This window comes from Myotis daubentonii, chromosome 2 (assembly GCF_963259705.1).
Source record: "Myotis daubentonii chromosome 2, mMyoDau2.1, whole genome shotgun sequence".
NCBI lineage: Eukaryota > Metazoa > Chordata > Mammalia > Chiroptera > Vespertilionidae > Myotis > Myotis daubentonii.
Window position 1 is genome coordinate 21771497 of NC_081841.1, and position 21957 is coordinate 21793453.

Here is a 21957-nt window from a genome sequence, read left to right on the forward strand (position 1 = left end):
GAAAAACCCTACTCTAGGCCAAAGGTGGCTTCCTCTGTGTCCTGGCCCCACCCCCACTTGTGCTCCCTAGTCCTATCTAAAGACAGGTGCCTGGCCTGGCTGATGGAAGGTCAGGTCACAATCCCCTCCAGCTTAGACAATCTTGAAACAGTGTCTGTGCACCTGGAACTCCTCCCCATGGTACGGGGTCTGCAGGAAGTCAGCCCCTAGGGTGCAGGTGCTGCTAATGTGCAGCCACCTGAAGCCTGTCACCCCTTCTACCTCCCCAATTATCTGCTGAGTCACCTGGAAATGGAGGCTGAGCTTGCTGTCATGACAACAGACTGCGTCAGTGGGCACTGAGGCACTGAGCTCTATTGGTGTGTTTTTTAACAGGAGACAGTAATAAAAAATGGAGGCAGAGGGGAAGCCAGTACCTCGGACACATGCTTTGGGCAGTGCAGGAGCATGGAGGGCCTCCTAAAGCCCCTGTCAGGAAGGGTTGATAGTCCTGGCAGAGCGGTAGCAGCTGCATCTCCACCGCCCACCTCCTCTCAGCATTAGGTGCCCTCTGGCCCTGATCTGGTCATGAAAAGCCTGGGCACCACCCATGCTGATGGCTGCCTGGACACAGCCTGGAGGGCGGGCAATCCCAGAAAGGGAAGGACTGGGGCTGGAGTCGGGGTGCAGGACAGCGTGCTCTCTGCCTTTTAAGCAAAGGTTATCACCAGCTAAACTTAGCTCCAGGCTTTTAGTTAGAAAAGGGGGCTGGTGTCAGGTTATGCTGGGCCAGCAGAGGCCCCAGATCCCGGCCCCCCCACACCTGTTGATGGGCAATGTCCATTTACCCCACGCCCTTCTAAACCCTCCTTCCTCTCAAGTGCTCAGAACCAGCCCTCCATCTTCAGCCCAAACCCGGCACAGCCTGGGCTACTGACCCACTGGGCTCCCTTCCCCTACCTGTTGCCACCAGGTGCCCAGGACCTCCCCATCTTTCCCCTCTTCCAGACTCCTCACCCTGCCCCCACCATGGCCCGGGCACCGCCAGGGAAGGAGAGCCCCTGGCTCCGGGCTGGTCAGCACGTCCCAGGACGGGGAGGGACTTCCGCCCGCACGTCCCGCTCTCTGCCCCGGGCTGGAGTGGGTGAAAGGGGCATTGTCTCCCGGCGGCACAGCCCTCCGGTTCCCAGGAGCGACTTTCTGGGTGGCCCCTAAGCAGTGGTCCCTCCGCCCTCGGCCGGGCCAGGCCGGGGGGAGCCGCTGGTGCATACGGGGCCGGCGTGTCTGCCCCAGCGATCAGGTCTCCCGGCTGCCCGAGCTGCAGGGCAGCGTGACCTTCAGCGCAGATGCCTCCCCCTCAACCTACCCTTCCGGCCCCGCAGCTCAGCGCCCGGCCCAGGCCCCCGGCCCAGACAGGCCCGGAGCCAGGGGACGGGGCGGGGAAGGGGGGCTGGGAGAGGGCCCGCGGCGGGCGCAGGGGCCCCTCCCGCCCTCTCTCGGCTGTTCCTGTGTCACTACCGAGGAGCCTCGAGAAGTTCCTCAGCCTTCGCGCTCTCGCCTTTGAGAGAAAGGGGACGGGTGGCCGCGTGCAGCCAGCAGCCGCCCCGGCTCCAGCTCCAAGTCCCCATCCCACCTGCTCCCAGCCCTGCGGTTCCATCCGCGCTGCAACCTGGACGCCCTCGCCCCGGGGTGGACTCGGGCCTCACCAGGGCTCCCGTCCCCGAGACCACCGTCTCCGCGCGCCCACAGGCACGTCCTCGGTTCCATCACCATCTCCTCCTCCCCGGGGCCGCGCTCGGTCCCCTCCCCCTCCGTCCCCAGCCCACACGCGCGAGGCGTGCACATGCGAAGAACCCGGCGGGTCCAAAAGAAAAAGAGGGGCCCGGCTACTCGAGATTTTACGGGCGCACGTAGCTCAGGCCTCTGCGCCCTTGGGCTGGGACTGGGCGAGCGGCGGGAGGGGAGGCGGCTCGCGTCACCCCCGCCCCCGCCACGCCTGGTTCCTATAAATTGCGGCTGCAGCCTCCCCCGAGCGCTCTCTGCTCCCCTGTGCGTCAGACAGCCTCTCCTCCTCGCTGGGCCAGGTAAAGACAAGCCGGCGGGCGCCGCCAGGGCCGGGGACATTCCAAAGGGGCTGCGCGCGGGCCGGGGCGCAGCGGCGGGGTGAGGGCGCCCCGGGGTGCGGGGGGTGCGCCTCGGTGCGATGGCCGAGGGGGACGTGCTGAGGCGCAGGGAGAGGATGGTGGCTAGGGGAGGGGGAGGGGGAGACGGGAGGAGGGACCCGCTCGCGCCCGCGCCCTGATGCTCATCCTCCTTCCAGCAGCCACAACCCTGAGACACGATGGTGAAGGTCGGAGTGAACGGGTGAGTGAGGGCGCAGCAGGTCCTGCCCTGCCTCAGCCTCTGCAAGCGCTGGGGGACGTGGGGGATGGTCGGGCCCCCCCACCCCCAAGGAGAGCTCAAGGTCAGAGCTCGACCTCAGAGGACCTCTGTCCCCCACTTCCCATTGGTTGCACCACCTCCGCCCCAGATGAGCAGGAGAGGCCTCCAGTCTGGGCCTTGGACCATTCCCTTAGCCCCCTCGCGGGGGTTTCTTTCTCTCCTTTCGCGCCCAGTGGGGTCACGTGCTGGGAGGAAGCCCCCTCCCCCCTCCTTGGCCCCACCTGGCCGCGCAGCGGGGATGCAGCAGGCGCAGCTCGCCGCCGAGCGGGCTCCTCTGCGGTCACCTCGCCGCCATGTTGCAATTGGGAAGGAAATGAATGAATCGCCGTTAGGAAACCTCCCTTACCTCCAGTCCTCCTCCCTCCCTGGCGATGACTAACCCTCCTGCCTCGGTCGGGTGGAGCCGCCTTTATTCGGTAAACCTGATGAGGCAAGGCTTTCCCGAGCTGCTCTCCAAAGAGCCGGACCTCAGCACTCGGTCCACATTCGCCCTGGCCTAAACCATCCTTGACCTGCCCGCAGAGGTGCCCTTGGAGAGGGTGCTTGGCCCAGCTGATTCTCTGGCGAATCAGAAACGTGGTTTGGGGGGCTTTTTGTGTCCCTTTTTCTCTTTTTCGGGGGAGGTGTGGTAGCTGTGGCTTAGAGCCATGCGAGGGCAGCTGAGTCATGGTAGCTAGAAATTTTCCGCCATAAAATGGCTCCTTGTAGCGCCAGCCCCTCTCCACACCAGCTCCCCTCCAAACTCCTCTCGCCCACGGCTGGAGCGCACACAACCCTAAGGGCCAGGCGGTAAAGGTCACTGGGAGGATTGGGTGTCTGAGAGCCTTGGGAACCCTGCCCTTCTCCCCATTCCATCTTCCGGAAACCAGATCCGGACTACCCCAATCTGGGGTTAAATATAGCACCTGACCTTTCTGCGCTGGGGGCCTGGCTGCTGCTATCTCACCTCCTTCCCGGCATATACACATCTGTGGCTCCTACTGCCTGATTTCTGCAGGAGCTAGGAAGGACAGGTAGCTTAGCAACTAGAACCCGGTTCTTAGGGGTTGAAACCGCTCCTCCCTTTTGTAGGCGGGGCTTAGGGAAGAGGTGGGCTTCCCCCCCATCCAGTTAACTTCCGACCTTTACTCTTGCCCTTTGAGCTTGGTGATGCTGAGTATACAGGTCTTTGCTCCGTAGGGGTGTGGCCTGAAGCTGGGCAGATAGGAGCAAGCATTGCCAGGGCGCAGAGGGGGTGATGAGTGCATGTTCCAGACTGTGGGTGGCAGCAGGAGGGCCCTGCACTGTTGCTCGCAAGATTTCATTGCCTGGCGGGGAGGGGGGCTGTCCATGGGGCGAGGACATTTTTAAGACTTTAAACCAGGGGTCCTCAAACTTTTTAAACAGGGGGCCAGTTCACTGTCCCTCAGACCATTGGAGGGCCGGACTATAGTTTAAAAAAAAACTATGAACAAATTCCTATGCACACTGCACATATCTTATTTTGAAGTAAAAAAACAAAACGGGAACAAATACAACATTTGTATTTGCATGTGGCCCGCGGGCCATAGTTTGAGGGCCCCTGCTTTAAACAATGAAGAGAAGTAGAAATTAAAGATAACTCTGAACATTCGAAAACATTTATTTCAGAGGACTAGGGGTTGAGCACGTTTTGGGGCCTAATCACCTCTTGGACAAGATAGGAAAGCCTTTACTTTGTGGCCATGCTGTGGAGTCAGGGTGGCTGGCAGGATTGCTGGAGGAAGATAATAAATTAGACCTTCTGGGGCTTTCTGGTGGCAGGAAAGCACTATCTTCCTTTTGAAAGAGGACGAGTGGGCCACGGGCGACTTACACACAGGAGAATTCTCCACTCCCTCCTCCTCATGCCTTCTCACCTCTTCATCCCTCAGATTTGGCCGCATTGGGCGCCTGGTCACCAGGGCTGCTTTTAACTCTGGCAAAGTGGATATTGTCGCCATCAATGACCCCTTCATTGACCTCAACTACATGGTGAGTGCTGCCTGTACGGCTGGGGTGGGAAGCGGAGGCTGGTGGATGTGCAGCCCCTTGAAGCCCGCGCGTGCCCCTCCAGGTCTACATGTTCCAGTATGACTCTACTCACGGCAAGTTCAAGGGCACAGTCAAGGCTGAGAACGGGAAGCTGGTCATCAACGGGAAGTCCATCTCCATCTTCCAGGAGTGAGTGTGGAAGAACAGGAATAAGTTTGCTCTGGGGGAGGTGGTAGGATGGGGTGACCACCTTGGGTACATGGTACTCCTGTCCCTGAGCTTTGTCCCGTCTGCCCTTGTAGGCGAGATCCCGCCAACATCAAATGGGGTGATGCTGGTGCCGAGTATGTTGTGGAGTCCACCGGTGTCTTCACTACCATGGAGAAGGCTGGGGTGAGTGGCAGGGAGGCTACAGATGGAGTTGGCATCATAAGAAGGTGGGGGGGGGGGGGGGCGGGACTGTCTTAGACCGAGAAAGGTACAGTGAGAAGCAGAGGCTGCTGGATATGCAGCCCCTTGTAACACCTCCTCTGCTGCAGGCTCACTTGAAGGGCGGGGCCAAGAGGGTCATCATCTCTGCCCCTTCTGCGGACGCCCCCATGTTTGTGATGGGTGTGAACCATGACAAGTATGACAACTCCCTCAAGATTGTCAGGTGAGCGTGGCAGAAGGGCGTGGAGATGTGGTTGGGTAGTGAACGCTGCGGTTAGAGGAGGGTCACCTTTGCCCCTGACTGGCCTGCCTCTTTTCAGCAATGCCTCCTGCACCACCAACTGCTTGGCCCCCCTGGCCAAGGTCATCCATGACAACTTTGGCATCGTGGAGGGACTCATGGTAAGTGATGGGGAAAGTGACCTCATTGTTCATTTCTCACCCAGTATGGGGGGGGGGGGCTGTGGAGAATTTGGGTTCCTGTGCATTAGCTCAGGTCACTGTATCCCTTTATTTCTCCTAAAGTTGAGGAGGGAGGTTGCAGGGTGGGTGGTGAGCACTGTGCAGGGCCCTCACTCTGTCCTCCATGTTTCCAGACCACAGTCCACGCCATCACCGCCACCCAGAAGACTGTGGATGGCCCCTCTGGGAAGCTGTGGCGTGATGGCCGAGGGGCTGCCCAGAACATCATCCCTGCTTCTACTGGCGCTGCCAAGGCTGTGGGCAAGGTCATCCCTGAGCTGAATGGGTGAGACATTTTGCTGCTTTTCTGGACTGGAGCCTGGGGGAACCAGGAGCTGGTACTGACCCCACTTCCCTGTGCCTACAGGAAGCTCACTGGCATGGCCTTCCGCGTCCCCACCCCCAATGTGTCGGTGGTGGATCTGACCTGCCGTCTGGAGAAAGCTGTGAGTGGGGGCTGGAGCAGCTGGGGCTGGGGGCTGGTCTCGGTAGACTGGTGGCACTACTGGAACCTGAATAACCATATCGGTTTTTTACCTTGTTAGGCCAAATACGATGATATCAAGAAGGTAGTGAAGCAGGCATCAGAGGGCCCCCTCAAGGGCATCCTGGGCTATACTGAGGACCAGGTACTGACAGGGCAGGGAGCTTGGGGTCCACAGCCCTGCTGACCAAGACGGGGTTCCCATACTTGGCCTTCTTCCCTCAGGTGGTCTCCTGCGACTTTAACAGTGACACCCACTCCTCCACCTTTGATGCTGGGGCTGGCATTGCCCTCAATGACCACTTTGTCAAGCTTGTTTCCTGGTATGTGGCTGGGGGTGGGACAATGCTCGAAGAACTGATTATGGGTCTGGCGCCCTCTAGTGCCTGGCTCAGAAAAATAACACCTCACCCTCCTCCCCTTCCAGGTATGACAATGAATTCGGCTACAGCAACAGGGTGGTGGACCTTATGGTCCACATGGCCTCCAAGGAGTAAGAGTCCCCCGGACCACCAGCCCCAGCGAGAGGAAGAGAGGCCCTCCGCTGCTGGGGAGTCCCCGCCCCAGATCGAACCCCTGACACACTGAGAATCTCCTGACCACCGTTTCCATCCCAGACCCCCTGGAGAAGGGGAGGGGCCTAGGGAGCCCTGCTTTGTCGTGCACCATCAATAAAGTTCACTGCACCCAGCCAACTCTGCGTATTTATCTTATTTCAGGGTCTAGGGTGAAGGGGAAGGTACCGGGGCTGGGACTAAGGTGAAACAGCTCTTGTTCAGAGTAGCAAAGGGTCTTGCTCACCCCAACCAGGCACAGCCTCGGTGGTGGATTGAGAGCTGGTGTGACCGAAGCATCCCTCACCCCCTTACCAAGTGTGTGCCCGGGCGTCACTGGGGAGGGACATGTATTCTCTCTGGCCGTTTCCCCTCCAAGGCCTCTGGGTGCACCCCCACTTCGAGGACCAGACCTTTTCCTCGCCATACCCCAACCCGATCTGTTAGAACCTCACCTGGTACACAGTAAGGACCCTTGACTAAATTGGGAAGGGCGGGTGAGGCACGTGGACACAGTGCCTGCACCTGGGAGACCCTGGTTTTGCCACCTGAGGCTTACTTAGGGCAAGTTACTTAGAACTTAATAACCGTCAGGTGCCTCTGCGCCTGCTGTTGAAATGGCGATGAAACCAGCACGTACTTCGCAGGATTGTGCAGCTACCACCAGAAAGGGACTCAATCAGTGACGCCAGGCATTCAATAAATACTCCAGTTTCATTCTTAATAAAGATTCCATTCACATGTCAGCTCGGCACAGCTCCCCGGCCGTTAGCTAAGGCCTCAATCCCGTCTCCCCAGTTGACACCTTCCTCGGCCTGTCGGTCTCTGTGTGACAGACACGGAGGGGGCACGTCCGCTGAGCCTGACACCGAGACCCTGAGCACACACACACATCTGTGGCTTCCCCTTTCTGTCACTCAGCAGTGGCTGGGAGACCAGAGCTTCTGTCCTCCATGAGACTGCACCCAGTCAGACCCAGGAGCCACTACACAAGGGGCACAGAGACCCCTTCAAAATGGCATTTCCATGAGGGAGGGGTCATGCCACGTCCTTACTGTCCACGGGCAGGTGACCGGAGCACTTGGACAACGGAGGGAGGACTTCGCGCCCTGTCCTGCCACACGGAGGGACCCCTCTCCCACTGCCGGTGTCGCACACGCCCGGGACGTCCAGCCTGACCCACTGGTACCAGTGCCTGGGCCCGTTAGCACCAGGACAGAATCCGACGTGAGCTGGCGCGAGGCCACGGGGTGGGGGGGATCTGACTATCACACTCCTTATTCGCTGGAGAAGTTGTGGGGCCACCACAGTCGCACTGGCAGCATTTTAAAGATGGGGAGGAGCAGACGACCACGCGTGAGGCCAGGAGAGCCCCAGCTGTGGCAGGAGTCGCCTGGGAAGGGCAGGCCAAGCCTTGCTCCAGACCCTAGAACCTGGAGAGGCCACGGACGGAGGGAGGAAGCCCAAGGGAGGAGCGGCCCTGTCCCGGGGCCAGGCTTGGTGCAGCCGGGACAAAGGAAGTTCCCTTCTGCGAACCCCGACTCTGCGAGGAGATGCGAGGAGGTGCGTTCCCATGGGGGGACCAGAGGCAGGTCCCTATCTCAGGGAGCTATCAGATGAGACGTCTCGATCGGAGTCCTCAGTCTCGCTAGGCGGCGGCGGCGGGTCGCTAAGCGGGACCGCAGGGAAAGCAGGAGACTTTCTAGAAAAGAACACCAGTTGTCACCTTGGGGCAGGCAGGACCCTGGTGAGGCTGGCACTCCCCCCCTCGGCCTCGTTCTCTGGCGAATGGCATCTCGGCCAGGGCAGGAGGACCACGGAGAGGGTGGGTGCCGGGCGAGGGCGTGGGGAGGGGACGGATGGGGGAGCCGGCCCTTCTTTATCTTGAGGACTTGGGGAGGCTCAGGGTTCAGAGATACTTGAAGTAAAAGATGCGACCCGGGCGGAGTGCACTGACCGGCTGGCCTCCGCTTTCTGTCTGTCTGTCTGTCTGTAGAACTTTTGTGACGTTTTTCCCTTTTGTGTTGCGGTGTTACTAACATGGTCAAATGCACAAAATGGCCTTGACTCTCGGTAAAAATCTACCTCGCACCCCTTCTGTTCCTGGTCAGTTTTTAGCTGCCTCTCGCCAGGGAACCATCAGAGTGGGTGGCACTGGGAGGTTTCAGCTGCCCAGCCACGAATGGACCTCCACTGAGAGCCCACGGCCAGATGTGAGTCACTGTGAGGGTCTTCAGGGCTTGCCCGCCAAGGGGCTCCGTCCACGCACCCTTGGAGGAAGCGTGAGGAAGGTGGGGGCGCCCTACGCTCTGGGGGAGGCCCTCACCGGTCCCCAGACTGGGTGATGAGCCGGCGGCAGGTCTCCATCTGCACGTCCAGGCCCCGCTTCATGCTGCACATCTCCATGTACTCGTGCAGGTGCCGGTTCATGTCGTTCTTGGCCGTGGCGAGCTCCAGCTGTGGCAGGGACAGGCAGGGCCGTCAGGGCAGCAGGGACCCTGCTCCCAACCCCCAGGAAGCAAGCGCGCCAAGAGCACCACGGGGCAGGGCGTCCAGGCAGCTTAGCTGAGGGCTCAGATTTAAAAACCAATCAGCCCTGGACAGTTTGGCTCAGTGGATAGAGCGTCAGCCTGCGAACTGAAAGGTCCCAGGGTCGACTCCGGTTAAGGATACATGCCCGGGTTGTGGCTCGATCCCCCGTGGGGGACTTGCGGGAGGCAGCCAATCAATGATGCTCTCTCATCATGGACGTTTCTATCTCTCTCTCCCTCTTCCTTCCTCTCTGAAATCAATAAAAATATTAAAAAATATAAATAAATCAGACCCAGCCAACATGGCTCAGTGGTTGAGCATCGACCTATGAATCAGGAGGTCACGGTTCCATTCCCAGGTTGTGGGCTCAATCCCTTGTGGGGGGCATGCAAGAGGCAGCCGATCAATGATTCTCTCTCATCACTGATGATTCTATCTCTCCCTCTCCCTTCTCTGAAATCAATAAAAATATATTTTAAAATAAAAATAAATTTGATCAAGGCGGAAGGCACTCAATATACTGTCATTCCTTCTAGTTTTTCAGACAGTCTTTGCCTACCGAGGAATGCGAAGGCATCTGCCCCAGGCTGCACGCTTTCCCCAGGCTGGCCGGAGCCTCGAGGAAAGAATGTTCCCCGGCAGGAGGGGGGGGAGGGAAGTTCCTGAGAGGGGGGAGGGAGGGACTGTCTGTAGTGGCCTTGCTCTCCGCCTGGGGTTCCTGCATGGCCTGGCTCACCCCTCCCTCCCCACAACGCTGTCTGTGTCCCTCGCTAAATCGGGAACTCCTGCGAGGGCCGGGCCACAGCCTGACTCATCTCCTCAGGTGCATGGCAGGTACCTGGATGGGAATGAATTATCTGTGAAGTATCTACAAGACTCCTGCATAGAGGACACCTGTCCGCACTGGTGAAAAGGGTTCAATTCTCTTACCATCCATTTTCTCATTATTTTCTATTTATTTATTTACTTTTATCCTCCCCTGAGATTTTTATTTTATTTTACTTATTTTTTTTTATTTTTTTAAATGTATTTTATTGCCCTAACCGGTTTGGCTCAGTGGATAGAGCGTTGGCCTGCGGACTGGAAGGTTCCAGGTTCGATTCCGGGCAAGGGCATGTACCTTGGTTGCAGGCACATCCCCAGTAGGAGGTGTGCAGGAAGCAGCTGATGGATATTTCTCTCTCATCGATGTTTCTAACTCTCTATCCCTCTCCCTTCCTCTCTGTAAAAAATCAATAAAATATATTTTTTAAAAAAATGTATTTTATTGATTTTTTACAGAGAGGAAGGGAGAGGGATAGAGAGCCAGAAACATCAATGAGAGAGAAACATCGATCAGCTGCCTCCTGCACGCCCCCCACTGGGGACGTGCCCGCAACCAAGGTACATGCCCTTGAACAGAATCGAACCCGGGACCCTTGAGTCCTCAGGCCGACGCTCTATCCACTGAGCCAAACCGGTTCTGGCTATTTTACTTATTGATTAGAGAGAGAGAGATCCAGTTGTTGTTCTTACTTATGCACTCATTGGTTGATTTCTGTATGTGCCCTGACCAGGGATCAAACCTGCAACCTTAGGGTATTGGGACATGGCTCTAACCAACTGAGCCACCAGCCAGGGCCACTTTTACTTTATTTTCTCACTTGTAAGCCATGTCGGGGACTAACAGAAAGACCTGCTGCCAATACTGAACGTCCTTCTGGTGTAAAATGTATCCCAACGGAAGAAATGTTACATGTGAAAAAGCGTGGGGCTCCGAGTCCAGGAAATACGGCCTCCCTCCCCAGCCGGACGCTGTGCCACAGGCAGGGCTGAGAGGTGGTGCAGAGGCGTAAGATCTGGGCCAGAGACAATCAGCTGCCTCTCTTTGTTTGGGGTACAGAGGGCAGGGCCTGAAGCAAGACAGAAAGAAACTGCCTGGAGGTCATTTGCTTGACTGCCTGAGAGCAAAGAGAAAGGGCAGGAACCAGCCCTCACGTCACACCGTGAATAATGTGACCGTGAATAATGTGGCCGGGCAGAGGAAACCACCCATAACTAATCTGAGCTGGACGGAGGGCGGGAACTCGAAGAAGCAGTAAGTGGGTCACAGGCCGACGCAAGAGATGGTCAGGACGGTGACCTGGATGAGAGGGTGGCCTGGTGGGAGTGGCTGGAGCCGCCTTGGTTCCAGAGCTGGGGTTCCAGCTGGGGTCCCGCGAGCCAGAGGAGCAGGACGTGCCGACTGCTCCAGCCGGGGAGGGGTAGGATCGCCTGCTCTCTTCAGGGTGTGGGCAAAAGCAGGTTTACAGTCATTCTATGGAAGGTAATACAGTAACAACACAAGGATAAACCGTTTCTCGTACTCACAACTGTAAACCCACTTTTGCCCACCTGTACATTGTATCACCAATATACATTCTATCACAATACAAGGCTAGGACTGCCACCTGTTTGTACGTCCCCCGAAATTCACATAATTCAAGCAGAGATGAGCCCAGTTTGGGAGAAATCCACCACAACCCACGCTGAGACTCCGACTCCTGGGAAAGCGAGGGGTGGGCTAAGGCTGGGGACACGTGGAGAGAAGAAAGGAGGTGAGGGAGAAGAACTCTTTCCCACCCTCCACCCTGGGCCCCGGCTTGACCATCCAATAATGGGACATGCCTCCATCTCACGGCCCCTGAGCGATCAGAGGTCACAAAGATAACGGGACCTGGGGTGGCCCAGATGGTTCACCAGGAGCCACACTGCAAACAAAGCCCCCATTCCCTGACTCCCTGACTCCCTGACTCCCTGACATCCCCTGATGGCATCCCACTGGGACAGCGGAGGAATCGGTGACTCAACAACATCTTCAAAAGCATGTTTCCATTTAGGGTTTTCGTTTGCTTCTTTTCACATCAGGTTGTAAACTAAGCCCCTCTGGTCCAGGGGAAGAAGCAGGCAGGGTGCAGCCTGGCCCACTGCTCCGAGGCCCCTGCTGGTGAAGGTGCAGTGAGAACATCACACCTTAAACCCACACTCACAAGGGGGCGGGAGAGCAGGGGGGGGACTCAGGCAGAGAAGGAGGAGGCGACAGTGAGAGTGTAAAGGGGAATGTGAGGGCCAGTTCTCCTCCCATCCCCTCGGCTGGCAGCATACACCCAGCTGTGCCTGTGAACCTTAGCAGGCCCGGCCGGGGCTCAGGTGGTTGTGGTGTCGTCCTGTGCACCAAAGGCTGCGGGTTTCATCCCCGTCAGAGCACAGACCTAGGTCGTGAGTTTGAACGCTGGTCAGGGTGCATACGGTGCATACAAGAGGCAACCAATCGACGTTTCTCTCTCACATCAATGTCTCTCTCTCTCTCCCCCTTCTCTCTCTCAAATCATCACGTGAGGCTTAAAAAGAAACTAAAAACACTTAGTAGCCCTAGCCGGTTTGGCTCAGTGTATAGAGCATCAGCCTGCGGACTCAAGGCTCCCAGGTTCGATTCTGGTCAAGGGCACATGCCCGGGTTGTGGGCTCCATCCCCAGTAGGGGGCGTGCAGGAGGCAGCCAATCAATGGTTCCCTTTCATCATTGATGTTTCTATCTCTTTCTTCCCTCCCTCCCTCTCTGAAATCAATAAAAATATATTTAAAAACAAAAACTAAAAACACTTAGCTTTTGTCTGCCTGGGCAAAAAACAAAAGCAGGTTTCGCTTAGAGGAGCAGGACCATTTGGCGTGAGGTGGTAAGAGCGTCAACATGCCACATGGGCTTGAAGAGGTGGAGAATTACGGAAGTCCGCCGGCCTCATCCCCACGTCAGAGTCCGCCCGCCTCATCCCCACGTCAGAGTCCGCCGGCCTCATCCCCACGTCAGAGTCCGCCCGCCTCATCCCCACGTCAGAGACCGCCGGCCTCATCCCCACGTCAGAGTCCGCCCGCCTCATCCCCACGTCAGAGTCCGCCGGCCTCATCCCCACGTCAGAGACTGCCCGCCTCATCCCCGGCCTCATCCCCACGTCGGGCGCTCAGGAAAGGACCCCTCACCCTGGCAGGAGGCTCACAGGCATCACCTCAGCCTCCGCTCCCCGCAACCCCCTCCCTCCCAGGTGCCCCAAGTCCTTCCTGGAGCCCCTCCCGGCCTAGAGTTTAAGTGAAAGCACCAGCTCCCCTGCCACCTCTAGAAGGTTCCTCAGGCCGGGGAGTACGAATAGAGATCCCTCCATTAGCTCAAAGGCTGAGCTGAAGAAGTGGCCAAGTCAAGCCCAGCTGAGTGGGTTCCCCTGACTAATACTAACTACCACAGGGCACGCTTCCTAGCAGAGCGACACTGCCTGCACTCCAAGCTGTGTTATTTCATTTCGTCTTCAAGCAACCCTATGAGGGGGGTATTATTAAGATTCCTATCCTATCTAATAAAGAGGGGATATGCTAATTGACCCTCACGCTGTCCCAAAGATGGCGGCACCCACAGCCAATAAGGAGGGAATATGCTAATTGACTGTCACGGCCTCAAAGATGGCAGTGCCCAGTCCCCTCAGTCCCGCCAGGGTGGCAGGCACGTGCCTGCCTCCAGAGTCCCCCAGTCCCCTCAGCTCCCCAGCCGCCCAGGGCCAGCCAAGGCTTGCACTGCTGGCAGTGGCAGCAGCAGAGGTGTGATGAGGAGTCACCTTCCCCTGATTGCTGGGTCGCCTCCTGCCCCTGAGGGCTCCCAGACTCTGAGAGGGGGCAGGCTGGGCTGAGAGACCCCCCCTCCCGTGCATGAATTTTCATGCACCGGGACTCTAGTTTTACAAATACAGAAACAGGCTTAGAGAGACTAAGAAGGCTGTTGAAAGTTGGAGTAGTAACAAGTGAGAGAGCTGAGACTTGAACCCATTTGTCTGCCTCCCTCCTGAGGTCTTAAGAACCCACCAAAGGTTCAACAGCTGGGCGCTCACACCTCCCCCCAAAGGAAAGGGAGGCCTGGTGTCTGGGTTCGCAGGATGGGACCACGCTACCTGCAGCCCCGCCCACACCCACAAGGAGCCTGCGCTGCTTGGCCTCCACTCGCGTCCTTACCTCTATCTGGTCAATGGTTTCCTGATACTCTTTCTCCCGGGTTTTGAACAGGGACTCGGTATCTTTAATCACCTTCTCCAAACTGTCTTCCTGTTGCTGGAGAAGAAAGGGAAGCAAGGGTGGGGGAGGGGCAAAGGGAAGGGATGGGACGGGGGGGGGGGGGGGTTCATTTCACGGGGCCAAGGATGGAGAGAGAGAAAGTCAGGTGAAAGGAAACCGACAGTCGTGAAAAAAGGAAAAGGGTCAAGAAGAAGGGGAGAAGCAGGTGAAGGATGGTGGCCACAGAGGGGAAGCAGAGCGAGGAGAGGCGGAAGGCGGGGGGGGGGGGGGGGAGATGGCAGTGAGCTGGAGGGGCAGGACTGGGGGGCCCTGAGGCCAGGAGGGGAGGTTACCTCTCCCTGGGCCTCTGCCGCTGCCATGGCATAGCCTGAGAAATCCTCCCACAGCAGCAGGGTCTCCTCAGTCTCCTCCCAAGTCAGGCTGTCACAGTCGTCCTCAAAATCATACTCCCTCCTAGAGACAGGGAGCCTGCGTGTCAGGGGGGCTCCGGCCTCGGGCTGCGGGGCTGCGGGGCTGGGGGGCTGGGGGGCCTGCGGGACTCACAGCTGGTTGAGCATGCGCTGCATCTCCTCGTTGATGCTGAGGGCTGTGCTCTCCTCCTCATCCCCCTGGGGCTGGCGGGGCCCGTCACTCTCCGACAGGGAGGGGTCCTCCTCGGTGGCAGCCTTGCGCTCCCGCTTCCGCCCCCCCATGGATGGGACCTTAATGGGAGACAAGTGCAGAGACTACAGAGCCGAGGCCGGGTGCATGAGGGGAAAGGGCGGCAGGAGGAGAAGCAGGGACCAGCGGGGGGAGGAGGGGAGCGGACACAGAGAGAGAAGACACAGTTACAATGACAGGAACAGGACGCCAGTCACCAAGGGACAGGCACACAGACACGACGGGCACAGGGCTGCGACCGAGGGAGAAACAGAGGAAACACGGAAAACAGCGGTGAGGGGAGGGGGACAGGGCTTGTCGTGACCACGTGAGGATGTGCACAATGGCTAATGAGGATTTTTTTCCTAAAAAAGGGGTCTTTCTAATGAAATGACTGAACAAAAAAGCAAGTTTTAGGTTGCAAGGAGCAGGATACAGTGTTCACAAAGGAGAACCTAAGCCGAATATCCAGATCTGGAAGCCGGAAGAAGGGAGAGAGAGAAAGAGAGGAGGCAGAGAGAAAAAGAGAAAAGGGGGGGAGGGCAGGGACACTGAAAGGGGAGGAGTCTGCGCGGAGAAGCCCAGCAGGTCAGGACCGATGGCCAAGGCCTGGGTAGTTTAGAAACAGGGACTGGGACGTTAATAAGCTGCGTGAGAGCAAAACTAACCAGTTTCTTCTGTGGAGAAAGCCAGAGAAGATGAGAGGAAGAGAGAGGAGAGGAGGCAGACAGAGGAGAGAGGGGAGAGACGGGTTAGAGACAGCTTCCAAAAGCTGCTCCTGACCCCCCAGCCAGTCCCCCGGGGGCCCCTGGGTGCCAGGATGCGTCCCCCGAGGAGGAGGATGGGCGGCAATGAGGGAAGGCTCTTCGCCTGCCCAGCCCTCCCCTGAGGCCCTCGGGTGGGCGCGGAGGTGTGGGCGGGGCCCTCACCTGGAACATCTGGATCATGTCCTCACAGTTGCGCTGCTGAGCCACATCGCAGAGCTTGGCGGTGATGTCGATGCGGCGGCAGATGTCCATGTCCACCTTCATGGCCTTCTCCTGGATCTTCGTGTCCAGCTCAGTCAGGTTCTGTCCGGGGAACACGGGGAAAGGTGAGGAGGCAACCCGCACGCCACACCAGGGCCAGTGGGCCCTGGCAAGATCCTCCTCATCCGTCTGGTCACACGTCACCACCGCCGCCCGCACGAAGCCATCGCCAACTCCTCCAGCAGCATGCGTCCCTCTGGGGGCCCTCCACACAGCCCAGGCACTGACTTCTCCTGCAACTGGCCCCCTGCCGCACGGGGAGCCCCTGGAGGGCGTGGCCCAGAGCCTGGGACATGTGGGGGGTCCCTCTTGGCACGTATGTTCCCAGAGAGAAAGAGAGACTACTGGGCGTTAGGAGAGTGGAGAGCCAGTGTGCTAGCCCTGTCCTCAGCGTCATGTCATCCTCGTTCTGCAAAGCACACGCCTTTATTTCCCCTCCAGCGAGGAGGGAGGCAGGGTGGCTGAGGAATTCGCCCGCGGCCACACGGCGGCTGGCGAGGGGCAGGGCTGGGGCCCCTGCTCTTAGCTTCCTGCAGAACAAGCTCGGTGACGATGGAGGCGCGCTGCCTCTCCAACACGGGCTGCGTTCCTTCTTTTTCTCCCTTTTTCTCCCGAAGCAGCACCGGATGGCAAAGGGAAAAACGGAAGCAGAGCAAAGTGGGGGGAGGGGTGGTGGAGCGGAACCCAACAGGCCACACCTAGCAGGGCTGCTGGCCTGGCTTCGGCAGCCTGGTTGGACCGCCTGGTGGTAAGCCCGCCGGGGAAGAGGGTGAGGGGTGTGCTGGCTGCACTCACGTTGCTCATAAGCCCTTTGAAGACCACTAGCTCAGCTTTCAACTGCTGCACCTTCAGCGCCAGCTCCTCCTGGCAGGCGTCAGCCTCCTGGGCTTCCTACGGCCAACAGAAACCCTGGCGTCAGTGGGACTGCCAGTGTGGGAGGAAGGTCAAGACGGGGAAGGAGGGGCCGGGAGCCGGCTCCAGGACCGAGGGGCACGGGGGTGGGGGGGGGGGGGGCTGAGGGAGGCCCAGGCGGCGGCGCCCTCACCTCCTGGAGCTCATGCACTCGCTGTTGCAGCTGCATCCGCACCGTGTACTCCTCTTCCCACCTGGCAGACAGGGAAGGAGGCACGAGCATGGGGCGGGGTCCCTCCCTGCCCCTAGCTCCCGGCTCCCCGCGCGTCTGGCTCAGGCCTCAGCCCCTGGGTCTGGTTCCCTAGATGAGGAGGAGCTGTGGGCAGGAATGCCTGGCGGGCCGGGCGGTGGCCGGCTGCAGCTGTTGGGCCGGCTCCACGCTTCCCGGCCAAAGCCGAGTACACCAGCTGCCTTCCCGGCACCTCCAGGCCACACACCAGTGATTATACCTAAGAGCAACTGCAGTTGCTCTGGTCCTTCACATGCCCGTCCCATTCAGGCCCCGGCCCAACCAGCTGCCCGCTGGCCTCATCCCCCACGTCCTGCCCACACCAGACCACAGGCCCACCCGGCCCAGTCTCCCACCTTCAGCGGCACAGATCCGGTCTCCCGCCTCCTGCCTGCACCAGAACAGAGCTCCTCTAGCCTGCTGCCCTGCCTCGCACGGGACCATTTAACCCTGTAAAAGCAGCTGCAGGACACACACCGCGTCAACAGAGGAGACACTCAGTCCATCCCCGCACGCCCGAAAAACTGCCCACCCAGTCCCCGCTAAGTGAGCTGGAGGGGGGTGACAGTGGAAGGAGACTGGGGCTACTGAGCACCCAAACCCAGCGGGAAGGGAACCTGGAGTACGAACGAGTGTCTCGAGTTAGTGGGTGAGAACCACGGGTGGCAGCCCCTGGGGGGCAGGATTCGGAGACTGAGCCCACCAGAGGCGACCAGCACTCGCCACAGGCAGGGTCTCCGCCCAGGACCAGGCGTCTCACACAGGGTGGTGCCCGGGAAGCCAGCGCCTGGTCCGCTACATCACTGAGACGGAAGGCTGCCGTGGGGGCAACACCGCGCCCTGCGAGGCTGGCTGGAATAGCGGGGCTTCTCGGACCCCACTCACATAGCCTATCGCTTCTTGCCGCGTTCTTTCATATATTTTTATTGATTTCAAAGAGGAAGGGATAGAGAGAGAGAGATAGAAAATCAATGATGAGAGGGAATCATTGATTGGCTGCCTCCTGCACCCCCCCCCCACCACCACCAGGGACTGAGCCCGCAATCCCCGCATGTGCCCTTGACCGGAATCGAACCCAGGACCCTTCAGTCCTCAGGCCGATACTCTGTCCACTGAGCCAAACCGGCTAGGGCAGGGGTGGGCAAACTTTTTGACTCGAGGGCCACAATGGGTTTTTAAACTGGACCGGAGGGCCGGAACAAAAGCATGGATGGAGTGTTTGTGTGAACTAATATAAATTCAAAGTAAACATCATTACATAAAAGGGTACGGTCTTTTTTTTTTTTTAGTTTTATTCATTTCAAACGGGCCAGATCTGGCCCGCGGGCCGTAGTTTGCCCACGGCTGGGCTAGGGCCTTGCCACATTCTGGGAAGACTTCTTCCGGTCTGAGAAAGGAGGGGAACTGCACCGAGAGAAACTTCAGTATAAGAAAGGTGGTTCGGGAGTAGCAAAGGGGACAGTAAGAAAACGAAAACCCGAGAGAACGTATTCTGTAGCCATGGGATTCAATCCTTCCTCCACCTTTTTCCCATCTCCCCCTCGCACTGTTCCCTGGCTCCCCCTCCAGTCGCGCCTGGCTCTCATGTTCCGCACTCACATCCGCACTGCAGTATTCCTAAGAATAACTTCTACATCACCAAGGCTGCCCCTCCCAGCTGGGCAGGGAGAAGGCAGCCAGCCCGGCCGCCACCCTGCCAGCTACCACCCTGCCAGCCACCACCCTGCTGGCTCAGCGTGCAGCCCAGACAGAGCACAGCCTTTTTGGTTCCCTGCTGCCCGAGACCTTCCCCTTATATACTGTCTTATACAAGATCCTTATCTTTCCTGGCCTTGTTTTCTTCATCTATAACATAAAGGCTTGGGAAGTGAGTCCCTGGAGTCTGTGAGTCCCTGGAGGAAGAAGGCAAGACTGACAAAGGGACATTAACCCTGGACACCATGCATCAGGAAGGGGGGGAAGCATTGTTTGATAGTGAATTCAACAAATTCAGGTAGAAACTTAAGTAAGGAAGTTATGTAAGGATTATGGTTAATAAAATCGTACAGGGTAAAAAAGAAAAAAAAAAAAGAAAAAAAAAGAAATCGTGGAAGCTCACTAGAATTCTATTTACACTCCAGTCAGACTTTTCCACAAATAGGTTCATTTTGACCTCCGTTCAAATCTGTCCTAAGGACGTTCTCTTAATATGTAGGATTTGAGCAATTTCTGTGTATTCTGTTTACCAACCACCTCTTTGCCAGATAAACGGTATCCCTGAGTCAAGCGAGGAAGCGGGGCCATTCCTGTCCGGGGAAAACTGAGGCCAGGAAAGAGAACCGCCCCCCCCCCCCCAAGGTCACACAAGGAAGGGGAACTGAAAGCAGAACCCAGGAGGCTCCAGCTCCCTCCCAGTTCAGTGTTCAAGCTCTGGCCAGGCCTTGCGGGCTACAGACAGGAGCTACAGTGTTGCTATAAAGAGAACAGAATGAGGGCAGGGGATCTGCGGGGGAAGGATGAGTAACTGCCAGTGTCAGTACCATACAGCTCTAGCTGCAGGGCCCTCTGCACAGCAGCCTGCTGCAGAGTGATGAGCTCATCAGTCCCCAATGAATAACTCTTTGCTGCCTGGACAGCTGGACCAAGGACAGACACTCTTTCAGTTAAAAAAAAAACAGGGCCCTAAGAACAGCAGTTGTTCCTGTGGTTGTAGATGGATTCCAAAACTGTCCGTGTTGCACTGCTCACTGTGTTAATGAACTCCGGCTGGGGCTGCAGCAAGGGCAGGCTGGGTCTGGGTGGCATCTGAATGATGACTTTAGGATAACCGGGATTCCTAAAGACACTCATAACATGGCTCACAACTAAGGAAGCCAGTATGAGGACAAAACTCAGCCTCAGAAAGCATGCTGATCTGTGACTGGCTAGACTCCCGGCAGATTACAGATGCCTGAAGGTCGTCCCTGGGTAACTTCCCAGAACATTCAGCCAATCCCCATCAGACAAATCTCTGCTACTCAGCTGCAAGGGTAATTCCCGGGCCTGCCCACTAGGGGTCAGAGTAGCTAATTAGGAGGTTCCACATGAAGGCCCCCAAACCAAAGTCAGTCACCTTCCTCCTTAACCATGGCATCAGGCTGGCTGCCCTAGTGCTCCTGTCCCAACAGCCTGCTTATCAACCCTCTAAGGCAGCCCCTTGGCACACAGCCAGCACTCTAGCATGGCATCCCTTCACCTGGCCTTTTGTGCTACCCTGCCAGATTCCCCGCAAAAAGCCAAATCTTCATCCTCAGAAGGTACCGAGCCTGGCCCCAGCTGCCGTATACTCACAGGGAAGTGTCCACGTTCCCAACTTTCTCCTCCCGGCTCCTCTGCTGACTGTTCTCCGTGCCTCCGCCCTGGCTCTGCACTTTCAGATTCCCCATCTCCCACTAGCCCTACCACTACCACTCCCTCCCCTTTCCCTAGGGAACTCCCATGACTCTTGCCCCATGTTTTTGACCTCCTCCAAGCAATGCTCTGCTGTCCCTGAGCCTTTAACCAGCGCAGGGACCCAGCCTCCATTCCGAGCACTGCTTGGGAAGCTCTGGGCAGTGGCAGGATCACCCACCGCACCCGGCAGCCCTCCCTGGCCCCTCCCTTCTAATTTCACATTAGACTTCCAAACTGAAGCTGCTGCCTCTTCTTCCCATCAGTATGTGGAGCTTATATCACAAAACCACCCGAGGGCTGAGACTGATGGGGATAAGCAGTACCCCAGATGTGCCTTCGCAGACCCCTGTCCCTTTCACACCTCACGAAAGCCCAGGTACACCCTCCTCCAAACACTGCAGCCTAGAGGAGACAGGCAGACAGACAAGTCAGAAGAAATCGATGAACTCCCCTCAGTATCCCACTCCCGGGCTCCTTCTTGTCACGGGTCTGACTTCTGCATTTTCTTGTGGATCATCTTCCGGGAGCCAATGCCACCCAGCCACTCCCGAGCTCCTCCTTACACAGCAGCAACTTAACTCTGGTGTTAGTCCTCCCTGGTTCTGGGGCCCCAGCTGCCCTCCTCCCCGCACCTCGCCCTGGCCGAGTGTGGCAGGACCCTAAGCCAGCCCCCGCCTGCCACCCCCGCCGGCCGGTCCCCATCCCTACCTCCGCTTGTACTCGTCCCGCTCGCGCTTCACCTTGGCCAGCACGTTGTAGAGGGCGCGGATCTCGGGGGTGATGGTGTCGATCTGGACGCCCACCCCGTCGGGGTGCACCCACGACAGGCCAGGCCCCTGCACCAGCATAGGCTCCAGTCCCGGGCCGAGCCGGCGGGCGTGGGAGAAGGACCAGATGGTGCCAGGCATGAAGCGGGCGGACGAGGAGAAGGCGGCGGAGGTGGAGGCGGAGGGCGCGGAGTGGCAGGCGGCGGCGGCGGCGGCGGGCGCGAGGGGGCCGGCGGGCGAGCGCGCGGGCGAGCCCAGCACCCGTGCCGACGGGGTGCAGACAGCGGCCGGCCGGGCGCCCAGGGGCAGCCCCAGGGGCCGGATGGGGCTGACGAAGCCGGTCTGCACGGCCTGGTCGCGGCGCGCCGGGCCCCGCCGGCCCTGCTTGCCCTCCTCCAGCGCCTGCTGCAGCTGCTTCTCCAGCAGCCGGTTGCGGCGCTCCAGCTCGTGCACCTTGGCCAGGAAGCAGCGGAAGCGGAGGTTCAGGGTCTTGAGCACGTTGATGTTGGAGCCCAGGTCGTTGCGGAGGGCCATGGCGGCGGGGGGCGCGGGGCCCGGCCCGGGCGGCGAGTAGGCAGCCGGGCCCGGAGGGGCGCGCGGCGATGGGGACGCGTCCCCACCCCCCGCGAAGCGGTCGCCTCCCAGAGGGTCCCCCGGCGGCCCGGCCAGGCCCTGCTGCTCCTGCTGTAGGAGGAAGAGGTTGGGCCCGAATAACGGATTCATGGCTGCGCCTTCTGCTGGGAGATGGAGCCCGGTGCAGGGGCAGGGATGCAGGGCGAGGGAGAAGGGCCAATGAGGCGCCCGGGGGATGCAGGACAGCCAATCAAACGGCTCGGCAGGAAGGGCAGAGGTCAGGGGGGCGGGGGAGGGTGCAGAGGAAGCCAATGAAAGGCTCAATCTGGGGTTGGCACCTCAACTTTTGCGGGTCTGAGGCAGAGCCCAGAGCTGAGCAGAGCACGAGCCAGGCTTCTCTGAGCGCCAGACCCGTCTGTGCCCAGATCCCAGCCAGGGTGGCCGAAACCCCA

The 21957-nt window shown here is 58.7% G+C and overlaps 2 protein-coding genes across 5 annotated transcripts; one reads left to right on the top strand and one right to left on the bottom strand.

Moving 5' to 3' along the window:
- The first annotated feature begins 1957 nt into the window (after positions 1–1957).
- GAPDH (glyceraldehyde-3-phosphate dehydrogenase) lies at positions 1958–6486 on the top strand. 2 transcript variants are annotated; one of them, XM_059682026.1, is made up of 12 exons: positions 1958–2063; positions 2303–2343; positions 4314–4413; positions 4496–4602; positions 4716–4806; positions 4953–5068; positions 5166–5247; positions 5442–5593; positions 5675–5753; positions 5853–5936; positions 6017–6114; positions 6219–6486. In XM_059682026.1, the coding sequence occupies exons 2-12, from the start codon at positions 2321–2323 to the stop codon at positions 6286–6288; spliced, it is 1002 nt and encodes a 333-aa protein (XP_059538009.1). In that variant the 5' UTR covers positions 1958–2063; positions 2303–2320; the 3' UTR covers positions 6289–6486. The 2 variants fall into 2 exon arrangements, with proteins under 2 accessions (XP_059538009.1, XP_059538010.1); XM_059682027.1 differs by having other exon boundaries at positions 1983–2063; positions 2300–2343.
- IFFO1 (intermediate filament family orphan 1) lies at positions 6312–21704 on the bottom strand. Of its 3 annotated transcripts, none has more exons than XM_059682023.1 (9): positions 20874–21703; positions 16659–16719; positions 16409–16504; positions 15515–15655; positions 14490–14671; positions 14279–14399; positions 13887–13982; positions 8672–8802; positions 6312–8047 (listed from the first exon to the last, which is right to left on the bottom strand). In XM_059682023.1, the coding sequence occupies exons 1-9, from the start codon at positions 21653–21655 to the stop codon at positions 7942–7944; spliced, it is 1716 nt and encodes a 571-aa protein (XP_059538006.1). In that variant the 5' UTR covers positions 21656–21703; the 3' UTR covers positions 6312–7941. The 3 variants fall into 3 exon arrangements, with proteins under 3 accessions (XP_059538006.1, XP_059538007.1, XP_059538008.1); XM_059682024.1 differs by having other exon boundaries at positions 14490–14647; positions 20874–21702; XM_059682025.1 differs by lacking the exons at positions 14279–14399; positions 14490–14671 and having other exon boundaries at positions 20874–21704.
- Positions 21705–21957: the final 253 nt, after the last annotated feature.